Below are 20,377 nucleotides of genomic sequence, written 5' to 3'. Positions count from 1 at the left end.
AACAGATGAAGAGAAAGAGTAGATTACAGATTTCTGTAGTAACTAATAATTCTGGAGGCATGTCTCTAACTTCTTTTATTGAAAGCTGTACCATGAAGTACTATTGCTACAATAATAGTGAGCACTTTGCTACTGCTGTAAAAGGGGCTGACATGGATTCCAGGCTGTGTGGAAGGTGAAGTAAGCTCTGTTCAGATCCAGCCCCAGAGCTCTGGACAGGCTCTAGCGATGGCAAAGATTTTGTGTTAACCAGTGAAATCAGTTACGTGACGTCGCGTCAGACTATTCCTTCCTCCCATCAAGTTCTCCATATTCCAGAATCTCTTCAGACCTTCCCATATGTTTTAGATAATCTCAACAGTTTTCCAGCTTTTCTTTTGAGATGCAGTTTATTGGGAAACCACTGTACAAGGTGAGTGGTTTACTCCACCCTTTCCTAAAAAGAAGCAGTTTTGTCCTGTGCATGGGATTTCCTCTTTTTCTCCAGGATTTTCCATCCCTGCTGAGAGCACAGGAACCAAGTTCACAAGTTTTTCGTGGTGTTTCTGCCAACACTTAGCAGAGTCGAATGATCAAAATGTCTGTGTGAAATATGGCACAATTCAAGAAAACCTTCACTCTAACCTTTGTAAAGACTTGGGATAGTGCTATAGCAAGGATAGTGGACAGGGACCTATCCAGAGCTCCTGTTTAAGTCTTGCTGTTATTAATTAAAATAAAACAATTTAAGAATGGTTAGCGATTTCTGAAATAAAAGATAAATGGTGCTGCCATATAAAAACCTTTAGATGGCTAAGCAATGCAAAATACAGTATCACATTTAATGACCAAATGACAATTCCAAAATAGCGAGTGCATTAAAAAAAAAAAAAAAAAAAAAAAAAAAGCCTGAAACAACCAAGAACTTGGTTTTCTTCCTGGTATGACTTTATTAAGTGTGATACCTGAATCACACACTACATGTCTCTTGTAAGATAAGTCTACTTTCCAAAATGTTAGGTGATCAAAAAATGGAAATATATACTTGTTTAATCACATAAAGCTGTGCTGTTTTCACATACAACCATCTTTATATTTGTCTTGGTCAGTCATTTGGGCCACTTGAATTTGTTATTGCTCAAGTATATTCTTTGTTTTCATTGGAGTTCTTTTCTGACATCTGAATGTATTTCTAGTTTTAGAACATATTTTTTCCACAGTCCTTTTTCTACAGATGTAATTTAGAGACCTATACCTCGGTGTAATGACACAAAACAGCAAAATTCATATGATACAGGAAAGGTGTCATTTTCCTTTTCACAACTGCATGTTTGGTGCTGCAGGTTTTATAAAACGCTGCTTTAACGCTTGGATTTGCGTTTACAGCACTACGTGGTTGGGCATCTCTATGATTATGGTCAAGTATGTGATGTTTGGCCAAGCAAGGGCTATAAGTACTCTATGAAACAGCATTTATTATACTCTGGAAAACAGAGTTTTCAATACATTTCTGAAAGTTCAAGTGATCTCTTGATGCAGTGAATGACCTCCTCTTGTACATATGTGTGATTATCTGCATCTTTGAGGTAGATATCTATTTTATCTTCACGTATCGATATACTTGCAGTAACAGCAACATATGTTTTGTGTGTTTGGATGGCAATTGTCCATAGAGATACAGCTAGCCTGTGTATTTCAGTATGCTGTGCATGATCTAGTATGAAATTTGGTTGGGAAACAGGCTTCTGATCCTGTGAAAATGGTGCGGTTTCAAAATGTGTTTGGAATCAGGGCAAAAATTGGAAACCTGAAAATTTTAAGGCTGTTTTCTAGATATTTTTGTTTTGACATAGCCAGACTAACTCTAAACATGACACAATTAAACAATGTTGAAACACTGCTCTCTAGGACATTAGAGAATCAAATGTATTATAGTCAGAACATGAAATACTTAAATATTATTTAGATTCAAAAGCACTTCCATGTAACAGTTTGCTGCATTTGACGCACAGTCTTTGATAGACAGTGTTTGCATTCCCAGGACATTGTTCTTATGGCCTGTTGTTGCAGGCAGGAGATTATTTCCTTCTCTGGTTGTGTAGGTGCAAACTCATCTTTCTCTGTTTTTCACATAGAGCCGACGGGCAGGCGGAGGGGATGTGCCCAGTGCCATTCAGTAACCTCTCCTGCCCCATTGAGATGAATCCTTCCCCACAGTAGCTGCCTAGCTGGCAGTTTCTGCTGCTGCCTGCAGAGCTGATTTGTATATAAAGCACTCCTAGGTGCCTTCTGTAAGGTGCAAGCATCTTCTCTAAAGATTTAATGATTTTAGCTGCTATAGGAGTGAATGCCAGGTTTTTGTTTGGTCTATGATAAAAAGGTCATTGAAAGAGGACGGTCTGCAGCCTCTGGATGTTTTGCTTTCATCATTTGTGTTTGAGAGTAGCCAATAAAACCTGTGCCTCACTGCAGTCCAGCCCTGGGAATCTTTTGAGTTCTGACATAACGGGAAATTCTGCATTAGAGCTATTTCATTGCAAATTTTAAAGCTGGGTTGAAATCACACCATTATGATTAACTCTGTACATATGTATCTTATGATTTATTTTTTAAGATGTCACATCACAGCTGAACAATTCTGTTGTGTTTAGTTTATCTTTAGTCTATGTAATTTGTAAATTTATATTTGCATGAATAATTCCCCCTGAATAAGCTAAACCAAGTAGGCTGGCAAATACAGATTACTGTTTCTTCTTAGGAAACTATGATCAATGTGGTTTATGCTTTAGGGACTAGTGCTACTAAGTATCTTTGCAGTTAAGTCTTATAAAGAGGCGTATATAAATAATATTAAACACTTACATAGTTGTCACAAGTCAGTTGACGAATGATCAGCATTGCTTAATGAAAGTTTGACTTAATTAAATTTTTGATAAGTTTTAAGCATCAAATGGTATTGTATCCTTCGATGTTTTATAACCAAAGCAATGTTCTTAGAGATTTTAAAAAATAGTAATAAAATACCTATATGACTGAAAATAGTAATGTTTTATTTTAGAATACTTGAAAAACTAGATCTTCATTGAAATCTAATTAGGAAAGATGGGGGGGGGAGAAAGATTTGTTGTTTGGATACCTTGCTGGATAACATGAGTTAAAAGATTAATATTCAAGTATTAGTTTTGCCTTTTGCTAAGGGGAGACTCTTAAGAATGTGATTTGGGACAGAGGGTGGGAGGGAAATATTAATGAATTGACAGGAGGAGTCTACAGGATGAGCAGTACCAACAAGGAATGGAATTATGTCAGCTCAGATTTGGCTGGGGCTCTGTAACCATAAAACACAGAAGAGGTTCTCTTCTGTAGGCTATAAAAAGGCTTCAATCTTAATTCAGTCTCGCTGGGAGTTGGTAGGTGAAAAAAACATGATATAAGCTGTAAAAAGCAAGCAAACAAACAAGTTAAGCCTCAGTGTCTTTTTAAAAATGACACTGGAACAGCAAAAGCATCCTATAGGAGAAGCTTCAGTAGATCCTTGCCTGGAAGGGAGCTGCGTTAGCTGGGCAGATGGGGCGAGGCGGCAGAGCAAGCGTGTACAACGTGCCTGTGGCTGAATTCGCTCTGCAAGGCCGAGCTCAGTTAAACTCAGGTTAAAGCATATCTTTTTTTCCTCATGTTTTGGTACAAAGTACAGTTTTAGCTGCCATTGTGATGCAGTGTGCAATTTTATGTAATAAAAACTAGGTACTGAGAATCTTTTTTGACTGTTAACTGACACTATGAGTCATGTTGAATTACTCTGGAATCCTATTGTATGAGCATGAATATTGAAGCAAAGAAAGAAAAGTTCTATACAGTAAGGTGCTGACAACCACAAAGACAAAATGTCATGAATCCGAAGAGAAGTGTTTATAGGTAAAACCCGCTAGTTATATAATGACACACAGACACACGCGCATCTTGCTATGTGGAGCAGTATTGAAGTTCTGTGATTTAAATCTGCCCAGGTGCTGCTGGTCAGGTGCATCTCTTGGTATTGTAACAGAGCAAAATCAGCTTCAGCTAATCCAGATATGTAATGATTTGCTTTTTTTGGATCTGGCAGTGTATTCAAATTCAATCTGCAGAAATCAGCTCTTTTTGACTTGCCTCACACAGTTGCCCAGAACTAAGTTTGGTTATTATTTTGCAAGGCATACAATTATTTCTCTCGTTCCAGTTTTCTAGTAAGACAAGAAGGTCAAGGATAGGGAGTCCTGTGCTACTAGAAATAGAGCCTGGGTAAGCTGTGTCCAAATTTGGCCAAGAATGTAGGAGGATTTACTTTCAAATATACAGTTTACTCATTTGCAGGATATCACAGAGACATTTCTTTGTAATTACCCCAAATTTATCTACAAGATTTCTAAGATAGTTTGGGAATGATAAGTATCGTAGGACATACAAAACACTGTAAGTAACATTTGCTACCAAAGGCAACATGCTTGGATTGTGAAGTGATACCCGTTTTTTTTATAAAGTAAATAGAGAGTGGAAAGCTCACCAGGGGATTTCAAAGACAGTGTTATTTTGAAATTAATGTAAACACTGGAGTGTGGTGTTTGCATAAAAACTGAGTTCTAAAGAAAGTTTTTTTTTTGTTTTATAGCAAAGGCAGCTCTATGAGAAACTAGTCTTTCATATGAACCCCCACCCCACCCAAGGGCTCTCCTCGTAAGAATCTGTCATCTGCCTCAGATTATTTCCTGATTTTTTTTTCTAGCTTGTGTTGGACTTGTCTTTATTTTATCAAATGTTGAATTACACCCTTGGTCATGCTTCCTCAGATCTTTTTCCCTTTTGATAATGCTAAGGCTAACAACATAAAACAGAAAATAAAACTTGCTGCACTTGCACTTGACTTCAGTGAGTCCTACGCATGAAGGAACAGTGACAAACCCTACTCACACCGAGTGCCAGCATTGTAAAAGAAATCAACAGTTGGGCACGTTACTTTCTTCGTTTAACCATCAGCACTTGGTTAACTAGAGACATCCGATAGTCATTAGCTGCATGCCACAAACCCTGCAAACACAGAGGGTCTCTCTCTGTCCCTCTTTTTAGCTAGAACCAAGTAAAGGACAAAGTTTGAAAGATATCTTTGAATATTAGTGGTTTTTGTGGAAAAACTATGTGAAAGGTGGAAAGGTGGTTATGGTTTATTTTGTCTCTGGTGTGCATGCTCAATAGGACAGTGAAGGAGGCTGGGTGGTAGCAATCACAGGGAAACAGCTGTGGCTCCCTGATTATCGAAGGGGTGCTTTGGGCTGTAATAGGAGCAGCAGCTCCTGTCAGAAAGCAGAGCATGCTTTACACCAACAAATGATTTGGCATACTTGGGCACAGCTCCGTTATCTTCCCTTTTCTTTCTTCCATTTCTCTAAGTTTAGAGAAGACCTGGTTTTATGTTTGCAGCTTTCTTTGCATTTGTTGATGTCCAGCTTTGATCTACAACCAGCTTGAGTTTACTTTTATGCTCTGCTGAATGCTGCCTTCAGCCTCAGTTTTAGAGCTGTGCAAATAAATTATAGTGAAGTGTTTAATTAAAGTTAGCCTCATGTCCTGATTGCAGACTGCCGTCTTCTCAGATACAATTTGCAAATATATTTTGGAGTTTTTACTTCGGGCAGGATGACTAGTTGAAGGTTATTTGCTTGTGATTGATCATGCATTGGATGTTTCTGTTACCTTTCTTTTGTGAACAACCTGAAAATAGTAGCTGGATGTTGAAGGGCAAATAAAGGGCATTGACTTGAATGAAAGAAGGGATGTGGTAAGCCTGAGCAGTCACAGAACTGAGGAGCTGATACTTCTAGTATTACATACGTGCTTTTTGGAGAAATTGTCTTAATTCTGAGGAATAAGTAAACCTAAATATATTGTGTGCATAGTGTTTAATATTTAGTTTTCCTCAATACTTGAGTTTTCTTTAGGTCATCCATTTCTGACACTCTTTTGGTGGGTAGGTCAGAACTGGCAGGGATATGAGCTTGACTGTGCTACTGAAATCAGTCGCTTCCATAGCTGCAGCTACTACGGTCCTGACCTCCCAAATAGTCTTGAGTAGAAGCTGTTAATTAATATGAGTTCACAGATAGCATTTGATAGGTTTTATTCATAATTGGAGGTTACTGAACTATGGCAATGGCAACAGGTAACATGAAGAGGAGATTTTTCACCACAGCCATTCTATATGCTACCTTGGTTTTGTTTTCTGCATAAGTTTACACCGTTCAGATATGATTTGAGGTTACTCAGTGCTGATCTTTAATGTATTCTCTTAAAAAATAATAGTAAAACTGTTTGCTCAGGTGTGGTGCTCTTCTGCCCTGGGATTCCCAGCCTTGATAGCTAGAGCAGATGCATTTAAGAGCTACATTTTTATCTGCACTGACTCCATCTGCACTTTGGTGGCTGTGGGAAACATCCTTTCCTGGGTGTACTAGCTTGGAATTTGTTTTGTGGTTTTTTTTCTGTGGGTTTTTCCCATAGTGTTTGTCTTGTCCTGTATGCCCCAGGCAAATTGGCCACAATCAGCCTCTTAACCAGTGTATTGGATGCAGATATATAATGCTGTTATTAAATTCCTTTCCTCATTCAAGGAGACTGAATAATAATGATGTGATATGACAAATATATTTCCATTATTATGTTTGACCTATTTAACTTTTCTTTTTAAATCACCTCAGCCTTTTCAAAGAAAGCAAAGTTTTAAAATAGTATCCAACAACTTCAAGACCCCAGCTGCCACCTGCTTCATACAGTTATTCATACTTTCCCCTTCCAAGACCTGCCTTACCGTTTTTCATTTGTGACTGGATGAAGTATGTTGTTTTATTCTCTTGCATTTTGGAAATAAGTAGAAGAAATTGGGAAAAGATCCTTGACTGTTTTGATTGTGTCATTTTCAGAGTGCTTGTCTTTTCTGTTTTGGGGGAATTTTATCATAGGTTTTAAGATGGTACATTTACAACTCATTGAGCATCATCTTGGGACTTAGAAACTAATAATAAGGCTAACATTAAATAATTACTTTTTCTAAAAATGCTTGTTTTATTACCTACTCCTACTTCATTTCATGCATGGGGGAATACTACTGAACTCCATATTGCACATTGCAATTTGTTCCTAAATAGTCATATCTTTCAAATGGCATAGCATGAAACAATTTGAAGAGTAAGTACCTCATTCAAATGGATAAAACAACTCATTCTTTAGCAGTTTCCCAGGTTTAGGGTAAGAGGATTTACCCTTGCATGTCTAAACCAAGTACACAAGTGCTCTTTTTCATCACCTGATAAAAGGATGAGTTCTCTTTTGTTTTTGAACATAATTATCCTATCAAAGGAAAGCAGTTTATCAAATATGGGTAGTTAAGGGTGAGGTATTTTGCTTTTTAAAATCTGGTATGTATAAGATGAGGATTATGTCATGTTGTAAGTATTTCTAAAATAGAAAAAAGAAAGAATAGCAGATTTAATCTTTATTCATTTTTGGAGGTGTTATTAATGTTATAACTAAAATAGGACTTTGTGCAACATTAATGGCCTGTTAATTTCTCAGTGGGTAATTCAGAGGGTAGCACTCTTTGGATTCAATAGGATTCTTAAACATTATTTTAAAGGTGTATTTTTTCAGTAGTTTATTTTATGCTAGAAGTAAAGGAGCCAATTAGTTAAGCCCCAGTCTATTAAATAAAACCAAAACTAAACTACTCTGAGCTAGTGTTACTGTACTGTATTTGATGAGATGTTGTTATTAAGCAGTGAAAAATATTTTTCTTTTAATTAAAAATTTTGCTCAAGTATTCAAGTGTAGAAGAAAAGAACGGGTAGAAATATTTTTAAGAAATATTTTCATAATTTAATGTTTACTTATTAGTTTCTGGACTGCACTGCCAAAATGTTATGACTTTGTTCTAAACTGTTGTAGTGAATTATTGACTTCATTTGGCAGAAGACAAGCTGTCTGTACTTTTATTCAAGAGAAGATATTATTCTGGGGTTTTTTTGTCATTTTAACTGAAGTTACATCAGAGATTACCTGTGCAAACCTCCAGCTGCTAGGCTATATGTGATGCTACCAAGATTTGATAGCTTGCTTTGGTAGACAGACACATGCAATATTTTTACCCACAATTCCCTCAAAGGTAAATTACAGGTAAAATGTTTGTGATGAGAAGGAGAACCATTTTGAAGTTACAGTGAAACAGAAGTGTGCAAGTACCCCTAAATTTGGACAGTAGCAAGAGGCTTAGGACATACTTATTTTTGGGCAAGTGCAAAATAGAGATATATTGAGTTTTTACATATTCTTCATGTGGAAGATCTGTAATGAAAGCACATGCAACTCTTTGTTATATTGTACCCAGCTACTTTTTCATTATGTAATGACTTCTTACATGTACTCTCAATGTATGAATGTATTTGATAGCTTTGGCATTGGGGCTTGCTTTTAACATTTGGAGCAAAGAACGTGGTTTGCAAGTGTTTGGGGCAGCAGGGAGTCAAGTTCTGGTCCTCACATAATTAAAAAATGAGCTGTGCTTTTGTAGGACCTTTTATTCAGCCTGCTTTTGTTGAGCTTGCATGGGAAAGACCGGTGAGCAGCTCTTGAAGATGCAGTCTGCATCCATAAATTAACTAAGAACATCCAAGGGCAGTTGCTAAATGCATTAATAATTGTACAAGCATGTCGTTTTGTTGTTTACAGAGCAGTGGATAGCACCCCGGAGGAGCAGCTAGTGAAAATAATGTGAAGAGAAGAGGCACATGAATGTAGATGGGCAGGGATCTCATTTTCACACAGGCGTACTGTAGGAGCAAATGGTTTGATACTTCATTATGTTATATCTTTGTGTATTGATTTTGCCTCAGGAATATTCAGTGTAGTTTCTCTCATACGAATGATGAAAGCTCTGGTTTTTGCTTTGCTTGAGGGTAAGTGGGAAAAGCATTGGGTCCAAAGGAATTAGATTTGAGGTCTCCCTGAGAAATCAGCCTAGGTATAACCTCTCAAGTCATAAGACTTTTGAGACACGAATAATTATTGCACTGAAGCATGTCTATTGACACATCTGTACGTAGAAATTAAAATAAGCCTTAAATCTACAACATTTGTGTAAACTTCAAGGAAATACACTAGCTAATACCCTTTCCTCATCTGAGGTGAACTCTTTGTAACCAGGGACATGAGATTATGTAAAATATAAATTAGCCTCAACTAGTATAAAAACATCTTTACTTGATTTCATCATACTTTTCAGATATGACGGTCGCACAGGGAAATGTTTATATTTGATTTAAGCCTGTAGTCACCATTTGAATTTTCTTATGAAATAGTTGTCAAGTTCTTTAGATATTAAAATTGACAAATATTTTAGAAGAAACTGTATGAAGCACAAGGTTTTCTGTTCGTACATTTCAGTATTTGGTGTTAAATCTGATGTTTGTCTTCTCCAGACGTGTTTTATAACTTTGGCTGACCTTTCTAAACACTTGGTTTGTACAGCACTGATGATGTGTAACAGTCTTAGAAACCTGTTACCTTGAAAATTTAAAAGAATACATTTAAGATGGGAACCTTGGAAAATTTTTTGTATGATTTCAACTTAAATGTTGAGGTGCAAACTCAGACTAAATGTTTAGATACAGTTGTATAAGGGTAAATACTTTCCAAAAATACCGGTGTTCAGGAATCTAGTAAAATTTCACACATCCTACATATCCAGAACAACTGATGCTTGAAATCAAACAGTTTGCGTAGAGATGCCCAAAATCAGAACTGTTGCCTTTGGCAATGAATCCATACTTCAGCTACCAAAACTGAACAGAAAAAGAAACTTTTCCATCTTGTACTGCCTCTCTTATTTTAATTTTTAAACACTCATGTAATATTCTTGTGTCTTCTTGTATTTCTGTTTTATGTGAACATTGTCTAGGGATTTAGAGGTTCCAGAATGTCTTTGATGGTGTTATGAGAGCTCCATAACATTCTAAAATAATAATGTACAAGACTGATTATCCTCATACTTGGTCTTCACCAGAATATATTGCTAGAAATGCATGAGCAAAATGCCCTTGGTCATTCTTTAATTTATGCATATGTATTTTTTTTTTAAAAAAAAAAAAACCTTGAAAACACATCTTGCAGTATTTTTCCATCCCTGCCAGTGCTTGACATTTAGTAATAACTTTGACCTTTACTACATATTCTTGCAGTGTCCTAACTGAAAAGTGAACATTTTCATGCTCTAAACACTTTTAATTTATTTGAAAGTGACTCTAAAAAAATTATATATATATATTAAAAAAAACCAAAAAACGTTTACATTTACAGTCAGAGTGGTGTAGTCTGTTATTACTATGGTTATCTGAGTATACTGTGTGGATAACTGAGGGTTTATAAGAAAATACTTGAATACTTAAGGTAAGACTGCTCAGTAACACGGTATATTAGTAGAGTATGTATTATCTATATATTTACATGAGTGACCAGGATAATGAAACACTCATTTTCTGAAATGCTTTATAAGACTCTGATTCCTTTTAAGAAAATTAACAGAAGTGAGTTATTATCCATTATGTGGTTTTAAATACATTCCTTTAGCTAACAAGGGGATAGTCTTATGAGAATCAGCACCACTTATTGTAACTACTGGCAAAAAAAAAACATTTTTTTTTTTTTATCACAACTGAGGAATTGTGAATGAAAACTACAAAGATACAAATCTGTCAGGTTGAATTCTCAAGCTCTTTGTTATTACAGGTATTCCTGGTTAGGAGGTGGGGGTAAGCTAATGGCAGAACTCTGCTCAGGTACTTGTACTTATGAAATAACTTCGTTTCTGTAGAAGGAGCACCCCAGTGATGCATGGTTGTAGGTATAGCCTGAACTTTGTCTTCTCTTTGCAGGCAGAACTTGTTGATATACAGTATGGGACCACGGAAGACCTGATTCGGATTCAAGCTATTACAAACGTGACCAAAAAAATTGCACTTTTGAAGCTAGGACAATCGCCTTTGCTTTATAAGGTTAGTCAATTGCTTGTTGGGTGGTTTTTTTCAATTTCAAAATACCGGAACGAAGACTTTCCCATTTTATCCCAGTAAGTCATTATGATTCTTCCTTAATACTAGCTACTTCAATCCGACGTGCCTTTTATGTGTTATAGTTATTTATTTTGCTGTGTATCTTACAGTGCCCCAGTAGTACACCATATTTTCTTTGTGTGTACTATAAGATCTTTTGCAAAAAAAGAAATCCCTAAAAGAAATAATAAAGCATGGGACAGGGAGGAGGAGGCAACCAGGATCAGGAATATTTGGATCTCTCTGCAAAAAATGTATGTATAACACTGCGCTGAAATCTTGTTTCTGCGTAATGGTAGGTAGGTCTGCGGGCTGCCGTCAGAGCATGCTGTGAGGAGGGGCAGAGCACAGCACACGCTCGCCTGGCCCCAGATCCCAGCCTTCCATGGGTCTCTCCCATCCCACGGGGCTGTGTCTAAAGCCCAGTGCTTTGGGCCTTGCCATGGATGTGCTGCTGCCAGCATTGGGATTGCGAGACAGTAAGCAGTACCATACACTACAGGAGGGCTAATGCTGTTGTTTATTCATTTCTTTAAGAAATGATACTGTAACTTGATTTCATCGTGGCATAATGTGGAGACATAATGGTCTGTGGGGAGTTGGCCTTTCTGCCATCCTTGCCCACCTCATAGGGAAGAAAGGGAGTGAGAGCTGGAGAAGAACATTAACCTCTGTGGTGCTTTCTTATATGTAAAATGTGTAAGCAGACTACCCTGAAATAGGCAGAAAGACTTTTTTCCCCCTGCCATTAATGGTCAGTCCCTTCTGTAGAATCATGAGGATTTGCTGTTCTGTGGATAGGGTACCAGCAGTTCAGAACAAGTGTTTTTCTGCCACTCCCTTCTTCCTTCTTCTTTGGTTGCAGTTATGTGTGGGGAGGGGGGTACATGGTATGTCTATCCCTGTTCTTTCTTCTCCCACTCCAGCACTGGCAGAGAGTGCAGAGATGCAGCTCACTAGTCCACTTACATGTTGGGTCTATTATGTGTAACATATACACTACATTTAAACTCTCAATGTCCAGGAACTGCCTTCTGTTGCAAATATTTTATAAACAAAAATGCTGTTTTGCCCTTCAGAAAATACACTAGCCCGATAAATATTTAAACAATTCATTCCCAATTCACAAAAGCAATTATAAAAGAACAGTGACTCCAGATCTTATAATTAAGATAATCAGGATCTGCTCTGTTGGCCAGAGAAAGCACAATTTGGAACCACAACACAGGTTCAGAAAATAACCACTTAATATTTTTTCTATAAGAGTAATTCTTGTCTCAGTCAATATACCATTTTCAAGTGAGTAGCTTTAACTGTTTATTTAAATTATATAGATGCAATTTAATTACGCCTGTGAAAGGTCAGTTATCATTGTTGGAACTTGTATTTCGGTGCATCATTTCCACCAGTAGAACTTATACTGCATTTCACCGCTAACTGACAAAAACAGTGAAATAGCAGTTGGAGCTCACAAAGTAGGAATTTGATGAAGATGCAAAATTTGCTGTAATAGCACTGTCTACAGGGTCTGGGGGATGGACATTTTACCAGTTGAAGTGGTGTTCCTCTAAGCACTTACTATGTCTAAATTAGCAAGAAGTGCAGCCTGAGGGAGTAGGAAAAACAGTTGGTACTGAGGATAGGGCACATCTCAGGAGCTTTTATTTTGAGTTGGTGTAGTCTCTTCCCAAGAACTAAATGCTAATTGGCAGCTGAGGTGTATTAGCCACACTTCTGGTTCTCATCCACTCTTGCAGAAGAATCCATTTTGCACGTTCTGAATATGTTACACTATGAACCAAAGCACGTTATGATCAGGAGATTGACTTCAAATGCACGCTTGGGATCTCAGCTAAAAATGCAACTCCCCAAACCTACTGTTTGGATTCTGATCATGCAGGTGGAAAGTTTGCCCTTTAAACTCTTTTTTTTTTTTCTTTTATTTTTTTTAGAATATTAATTGTGTCTCTGAGAGATAATTGTAAGCTTTACTTTTCTCATAAGTATGAGAAAATATGTGGGAAGATATGAAAAATGGATTCTTCTTTTGAAGGAATATGTGAGGTAAAAGAGAAAAACTGCCTTAAACAGCCAGTCCTGCTGATTTAAGTGGGCCCAGTATCTTATTACTGAATCCACTTGTATCTTTTTTCCCCTAATGTTTATGTTACTGTACTTCTGAGTCTCTCATTTCTGTTTCAGCAGATACTTCCCTCTGCCTATATTTTTCTTATCTCTGTCTTCCACGTGCTTGGTTTTACATCACATTAAAACAGAAGTCTAGTTCATAACAGAGCTGTTGTTATATATATATATATATGTATATATATATGAAACTGGTTTTCTTTCTAATTTTTGTATTTAACTTGTACTTTTCACATTTTAATGTTCTTTAATTTCTCATTATTATTATCTTTTATTATAAAAATGTTTTATTCTGGATTTGGGTCTTATTTTTATAGATCCTGCACCAAGGTTTCATCTTCATAGCAGAGTTTCTAATCATGTCTCTATTTTTCAGCTTTGCATTTTCCCTTACATTGGTATGCTTTTTGCCTCTTTTACTGCCATCATCAACTGATGTTTTTCATGTGTTCCTATTTTCTCCTTTTCTGTTTTTTAATTTGCCTTTTTTTTTTTTTTTTAATCTAAAATGTTCTTTCTTTTCACATCAAGTCCATTGGGAAAAGCCTGAAAGAAATAATAAAATGCTGCTGGCAGAAAACTCGCCATGAAAACTGAACAACATTTCTTTAGTCTTTACATCATGTTAACGGAAAGAAGTATATTCTGGTAAAAAACACCATGTACTTGATGTATGAGGTAGTAAGTTGTAGAAATAAGCCCAAGTGATGGAAAATTGAATATTTTGTAAAATAATTTTATTACTGACAATATTTTTGTAGTTCAAGTTTAGTTTGGTATTTTATGGAGATCGGATAGGGTACAAAATTTGGAGGAAGATCAAGGTTGAAAAGAATTTGAAGCTTATACCTTCAGTCTTTCAGGCTAGGCCCATCTCTCATATCTTCAGACACATTGAAAACAACAGACAGGGTCCAGAGCTTGGAGGAGTTTGGAGTTGGAATGTACAGGGAATCTGGAGTATGCAGAAAAGCTTAACGTTAATGTGATGTTAGAATATGCAGTTGAATCCTCAACATGAATAATTCTGATTAAATTTGGTAAGGTTCATAAATTTAAGCTGCTTTGAGAGAACAAGATTTGTAGAATTCTGACCTTAAGTTATTTTTGCAATTTTGTAATTGAATATGATTTTTCAGATGTTACTGGGAATGTTGTATTTCTGTTCTGCTGAAACAGAACATACTGTCCGATTAGGGCAAGCGGGGCAGCAGCTTTGGCAGTGGGTGCATTTCCTAGAGTACTGGCAGAGCCACACCAACACATCTTGATCCCCTAAGCTGAACCTCTTCAAATAGGGGATGTGTCACTACAGCCACACGATAAATTATACATATAAAAAGAATGAATATGGACCCACCTTTATAGCAGGGTAAAGTATCAAAAAGAGCATTGACTGGGGGGGTGGGGGCTGGAAAGTAGAGTTTAAATTGTTGTGATAAAAAGAATAGAGAAAAAAAGGGGTATGTATTAACATATATATAAATCAGAGTGGAGTAGGGTTTTAGAAAGTGGGTTTACCATTGGTACGGCACTATTAAGATCAGTAAGGGAGCCAGTTTCTACCCTTTTATGAAATTAATGTAAAATGGGAGAAAAGTACGGTAGAAAAAAAGCTTCAAGGGCTGGAGCAAATTACAATATGGCAAAGGCATTTTCGAATGCCACTGAATGGTTTGGGAATTTACTACTCCCCGCACCTGGAGTGACAATTTCCTATAGGAACACAAACGAAGCCAGTGGACTGAGCAGTGAAGCATACCAGGAGTACGCATATGATGCATTAACTTGGCATAGCCACGATGCTAGTAATTCTGTCTCTTTAGCCAGAATAATTCACAGTGCTGAATAAGTGACAGAGGGAAACTTCAGTCTACTGTGCCTACTCCTAAAGGGACCTGGTGCCTAATCTGAGACACTGGTAAGAGCTGCATTGTTTCTGAATGAAGAGGGGAGGTGATTAAGAAGAAGACAAACTTTGTTAAGGAGAAAGCTGAAATGAGACAAATGTAGCACGGAAGTGAAACTCAACTTCTGGAATAAACTACCATAAAATAGGTAGAGTATTTGCTTCCTCACACTTTTGGATTAAAAGTTACTACCTTCTAGTGTTCTGACTAAAAGGAAAATTTGTGTGTTGGTGGAACTGAGGATACTGGGATCACTGGTGACCTTCAGTAGCCAGTTACATACAGGAGGTCAGACCAGACCCCCTTATGTCTTTGAATCAGGAGGATCTATTGATTTGGGGAAAGATGATGAAATTTATTTTGAAGTGATTAAGCAAATCACTTCAGTGATGTAGAACACCTTGTTAAGAAAGAGGGACCTGAGTTGCCTGCTGTGTTTGTAGACAAGAAACATATGCTAATAGTTTAAAATATGTGGTGACAGATTGCTGAAACCACCTCACTGTCACCCAGCCCCTCTGCCCTACAGCTTGTCTGAGTATCTGTCACCACTTTGAATGCATAAAAGAAGCCAGAGACTTTTTTCTGGGGAGAACTGCACAATAGTTTCAATATCCAGCCTCTGGAAATACCATCACCAGATTCATTTTTTGAAAAATGTTGTGAGTCTTGATCATAATTTAATCTTTTGGGGTTAGGATTCAAGAAAAAAGCCATAATTTCTGTCCTAAATTAACTTTTAATAGAGTAACAAAAGCCCTGAAGGCCAAACCACTTCATCGTTAAAATGTTCACATATTAACATTTTTTCCGCATCCATTAAATGAAGATGCTGTTCTACTGTGTAAATATATATATTTATTTTAATAATTTACTGCCTTCATAAATATTCATAAAATTGCTTTTTAACTGTCATAAAGTTTAGAAATGTGGATGCTTTCATGTTTATGCAGAGGTTATTGGCAGGCATTTACGGATAAGGATTTACTAAATGGAAATTATTAAAGATTCCCAGAATAAAGGCAATTTAGAAAAAGGCTTCTATTTAATAACTGTGTTAGTTTTAAATAAGTTTACTTTGGAAAAAAGTCATTTCACTTTTCTACTGTCTACATTATTTCTTTCTTTCCCTCTGGTACTTTTTATGGCTAGTCAGTATAACTGTGAAGATTACATTTTTAATCTCCATTTAACTAGGACTTTCTCCCTGCATCCTGTCCTCCCTCCCTCTCTCTCTATGTGTGTGTGTGTATATGTATACACATATGAATAGATATATAGTGTATGCACATAACTGTATCTGTATATATAAAAACTATATTGAAAAAATGCTTTAAGGGACCTTCAACAACTTATATACATTTCATTATTAAGGACACTGTTGGTGGGTTTTCATGGTTCTTTTTTGTTTGAGTTTTGTTGGTTTTGTTTTGTGATTTATTTATTTATTTTTAGTGGGATGGAAATTTTTCCAAGGCACCTAAAACCTTTATAAGCCCATTTCCCATGTGAGTGCTATGGGATTTCAATATTATATACCAAAGCCCTTCTTGAAAATCGGAGCCAGAGATATGTATATGTTGTACGGAAAAAGTTACAGAACCATAGAAACTAGACCTGGAGATCTGGATCTGAAGGGGTCCTCTAGTAACATCCACTTGAATAACATCCGGTTTCTCAGGTTTTCTCTGATTTATCATCATTTTAAAACTTGTTTCAGTTCCCCAGATCCTGAGAGTTCCTCTTGAATAATCCAAGTTGAGTTCAGATTGATTGGTAACTGTAAGATTTGTCGCTGTTGAGTTTGCTATTTAGCCAAATTATATTCCTACAAAATATGCCAATTATTACTTTGTCTTCAAGGAACTACTAGTTACTTTGTGGTCCTTTTTCCTTAGCCTTTGTCTCCCCTGAGTTTATAAGAGATTTCCTCCTTCCAGACAGTTGCTTTTATTGCTATTCTTTACCGTCCTCCCCACCATCACCCCCAAGACTAGATTTAGCGTACTCATGTTCTTAACCTTCCCCCTCCTCAAACAGCTTCTTTAATCTGTTAGATTTAATCCAGTCTAAAGAAGGCTGCCTTTTATATCTCTACTTCCTATGTAAAAATATTCTGTACTAAGGCCTTCAAAAAACTTACTGGACAAAAGTCTATGTCAAAAATCTGTTTATGTAATTGAGGTTGCACACTGCCATCAATACTGTATTTTGATTGATACTTTTTACCTGTTTACCTCTTCCTGATTGTATGATTTGTCGAATGATAGAGAAGCTATTTTGCTCTTTAGTGATTACTGAGAAAAAATATGTTTTGGAGAGAGATGGTGAGTCTGCGAAAGTATATCAAATTTAAGAGATTGGTGTACATAGTATAGTTCTCCGTTCTATTCCTGCTGCTTTGACTGATAACAAAGCTTTCTTACCCCTTTAAACAGGAGGAACAAGCCATAATAGGAATTAGAGAGACTTGGAGACACTCTGCCTTGATATCATAAATCTGGTCTGTGTTGAGGTGACTAAGAAAGCCACCCCCAGTCCACTATATCTGAGATTATTTAAAAAAAAAACAAACAAAACCAATCCCACCAAACAAGTCTCTGTGTATAGATTTACCACTTAATGCTTCATCCTGAACTCATGTATCAATTTTTTTTGGTAAGCTTAGTTTGAAAATATAGCTTAAAAAAAAAAGATGAAGTAGTGATTTTGATATACCTTTTTCCCCTCGGTGTGAGCTATTATGGGAAAGAATATTGCAAAATGGTACTGACTAGAGAAATCTGTAGTTGATGACTTACAAAACTACACTTTTGACTTTCTTTTTATTGCTGATTGGAACCAAATCATTCCGAGCTCTATTGTTTAGTTCCTAGAAGGCTGTTATTACCCAGAATAATTTAAAGTGAGCATGTCAATTTACTACGTGCTTAATCCAGCATTTGAAGGATGATGTACTGTGACCTGTACCACCTAAAAGCGAAACAATGCCAGTGTGCTTATAAATCCAATCCATATCTGGGCAGATGAGTATGAAATAGTTGGCAAAATTTGCTCTCTTATCACTTCAGTCAAGTCTGCTGCAGTAAATAAAAGCAGAGTGAGAATTCTTTCTCTGTACAGTGTAAATGGGAGAAAGTCATTTGTTCTTGTAAGGCAGTACGCGTGCTGTGTAAGGGGTGGGGTAGGAGAAAAGCAATTGATGTCTGGAAGGAAGCATAATTGTAGCACAACTTGTCAATATTCTCAAGTAATTAACATTTTGGTTGCATCAGTAAAGGACTTTTGGTTATTACTCATTTCCTTTTTGATTACAAATGCTTGAATTTGTTTGAATGGAAAGAGAAATGTGCTATTAGCAGAGTAAACAAGGGGACATGTAAGTTAATGAGCAAAAGTAGATATTGATTATTTTGCATTTCTGATGCTACAGGGTTTTCCCTGAATATTTTGAGAAGTCATGGTCGTTTTGCAGGAATACTTGCATTTGCAGCTGTAGTTACTGTTCTCTCTTTGTCTTTTGGCTTGATGCAGAAATTCCTGAAGTCCTACTTCTGAATCAGACACTGAATTCTTAGCCATTCGACTGGGTACATACTCCTGTTATCTATAACACTGAACACTTAATTTTCTCTTGGGAAAATAATTCTAAATATTCATATATTCAATTGGGTGTTTAATTGCACATTCACTACATATATTAAGTGCAGCTAGTCCAGGTCCCATTATGAATTCGTCTTTCCTGAGAAAAAGGGCTGACCATTTCATAGCCGATCTCCTGCTTTTAGTACAATAGGCTTCAATTGAGTGAGACAGTAAGTGGCTTCCATTCAAAAATGGAGGATGGCTGACTCATAAAAATTTCATTCTGGGGCCTTTTGAAGCTCTTGTCAGATTTTAGAGGTGTGAAACCCAAGCATAATTTTCTATTTTATCAAGCCCTTAAAAACTGAGTAGTAAATGTAATCATCCAATTTACTGTCTGAGTGCTATGTCCTGATAAATGGTGCGAAGTCAAGTGAAATGGCTTTGCTATGAGGCAATTGTTCTGAAGCAGAACCGAGCAAAGAAATCCATTGCCTCAATTTGTACCTCAGAGCCCTAAATCCACACAGCTGATCAGCTGCTCGTGTGCAGGGCAACAGGAAAGACACACGCGCTTTGTCTTTCCATCATAAAATCTAAAACTTTTAAATTTGCTCTTTCTACAGATGCACTAGATGTACTTTTGCAAGTGGCCTTGGCACTTTTCTACTACTTACATAGGGAACTACAAGCATTTTTTTTCTACCCAAATTGCTAATTGACCTGGCCCTTCAGATTAGTTGAGCTTGGACTTCATGGAAGAGCCATTGACAGACAAATTATCTGGGCCTTTTTTCATCTCATGTGTTTCCAGCACATACTGTTTGATTTCAACAGCAGCTGAGAAAGTGAAAAAAACATATGGAAGATGCAGGAACCTTGAGTAGAAATGAGTAGTGAATTTATAAAAAGTCATCCTGCCAGAACAGATCTACCTACCTTTTGGTTTGAAAGTGGCAGCCACTGGACTGGGTGAAGCAATGCAACCCATGCTACTCATCTTCAGAACTGCCCATGTGAACAACTCTGCAAGGATAATTACAGACCAGTACTGCACAGGCTGGTTATTTTGTATTTTCTGCAATAGTGACCAGGGAAAAGGTTTTCTTTCTTCAGGCAACAAGTGTTTTCAAAGTACTCTCCTTATTTTTTATTTAGTTTGAATTGTATGGCGTGTTCTGTAGTAGTTACTGGTTTATTACTTTATGATAAAGAAGTTTTGACTACTGTCTGGCTTTTTTATCCTCTTTTAGGTTTTGTTTTTGGTTTGTTTTTCTTGTTTCACAGTAATTACTTCTTAATAATTACTTTATTTACATGTCTGAACTTATTTGAAACGTATCAAAAGTCATTAGTGTAGTGTTGAACACTTTATGTAAAATTTTATCTAAGAGATTACAGAACTAAATGGTTCTGTTCCTAGAAGCAAGGGTTTATTTGATAAACCAGGATATCACAGATTATTCAACTGACAGATTATTTTTTTGCCTTGTGGCTTTTTTTAGTGTGGGGTGTGTGTGTCACCTGTCCTTTAAAATGCAGCTGTTAACACAGTGAAGAAAAAAAAAAAATAAAATGGTTCAGTCAGCCGGTGAGTTCTCTGAATAGAAGTAGCTTTGAAGCTGGTCC

The 20,377-nt window shown here is 36.7% G+C and overlaps 1 protein-coding gene across 8 annotated transcripts in view; it reads left to right on the top strand.

The window, feature by feature from the left end:
• NAALADL2 (N-acetylated alpha-linked acidic dipeptidase like 2) overlaps window positions 1–20,377 on the top strand; it is a 504,178-nt gene that overhangs the window by 271,421 nt on the left and 212,380 nt on the right. For all 8 annotated transcript variants that reach the window (XM_055817254.1, XM_055817256.1, XM_055817257.1 and 5 more), the window contains one exon: window positions 10,932–11,051. In XM_055817254.1, coding sequence (XP_055673229.1) covers window positions 10,932–11,051 — 120 coding nt within the window. The remainder of the gene's footprint in view (window positions 1–10,931; window positions 11,052–20,377) is intronic.

This window comes from Falco peregrinus, chromosome 12 (assembly GCF_023634155.1).
Source record: "Falco peregrinus isolate bFalPer1 chromosome 12, bFalPer1.pri, whole genome shotgun sequence".
In the NCBI taxonomy this organism is placed as follows: Eukaryota; Metazoa; Chordata; class Aves; order Falconiformes; family Falconidae; genus Falco; species Falco peregrinus.
The sequence above is the reverse complement of the archived record's forward strand: the minus strand, read 5'-3'. Positions and strand labels throughout refer to the sequence as shown.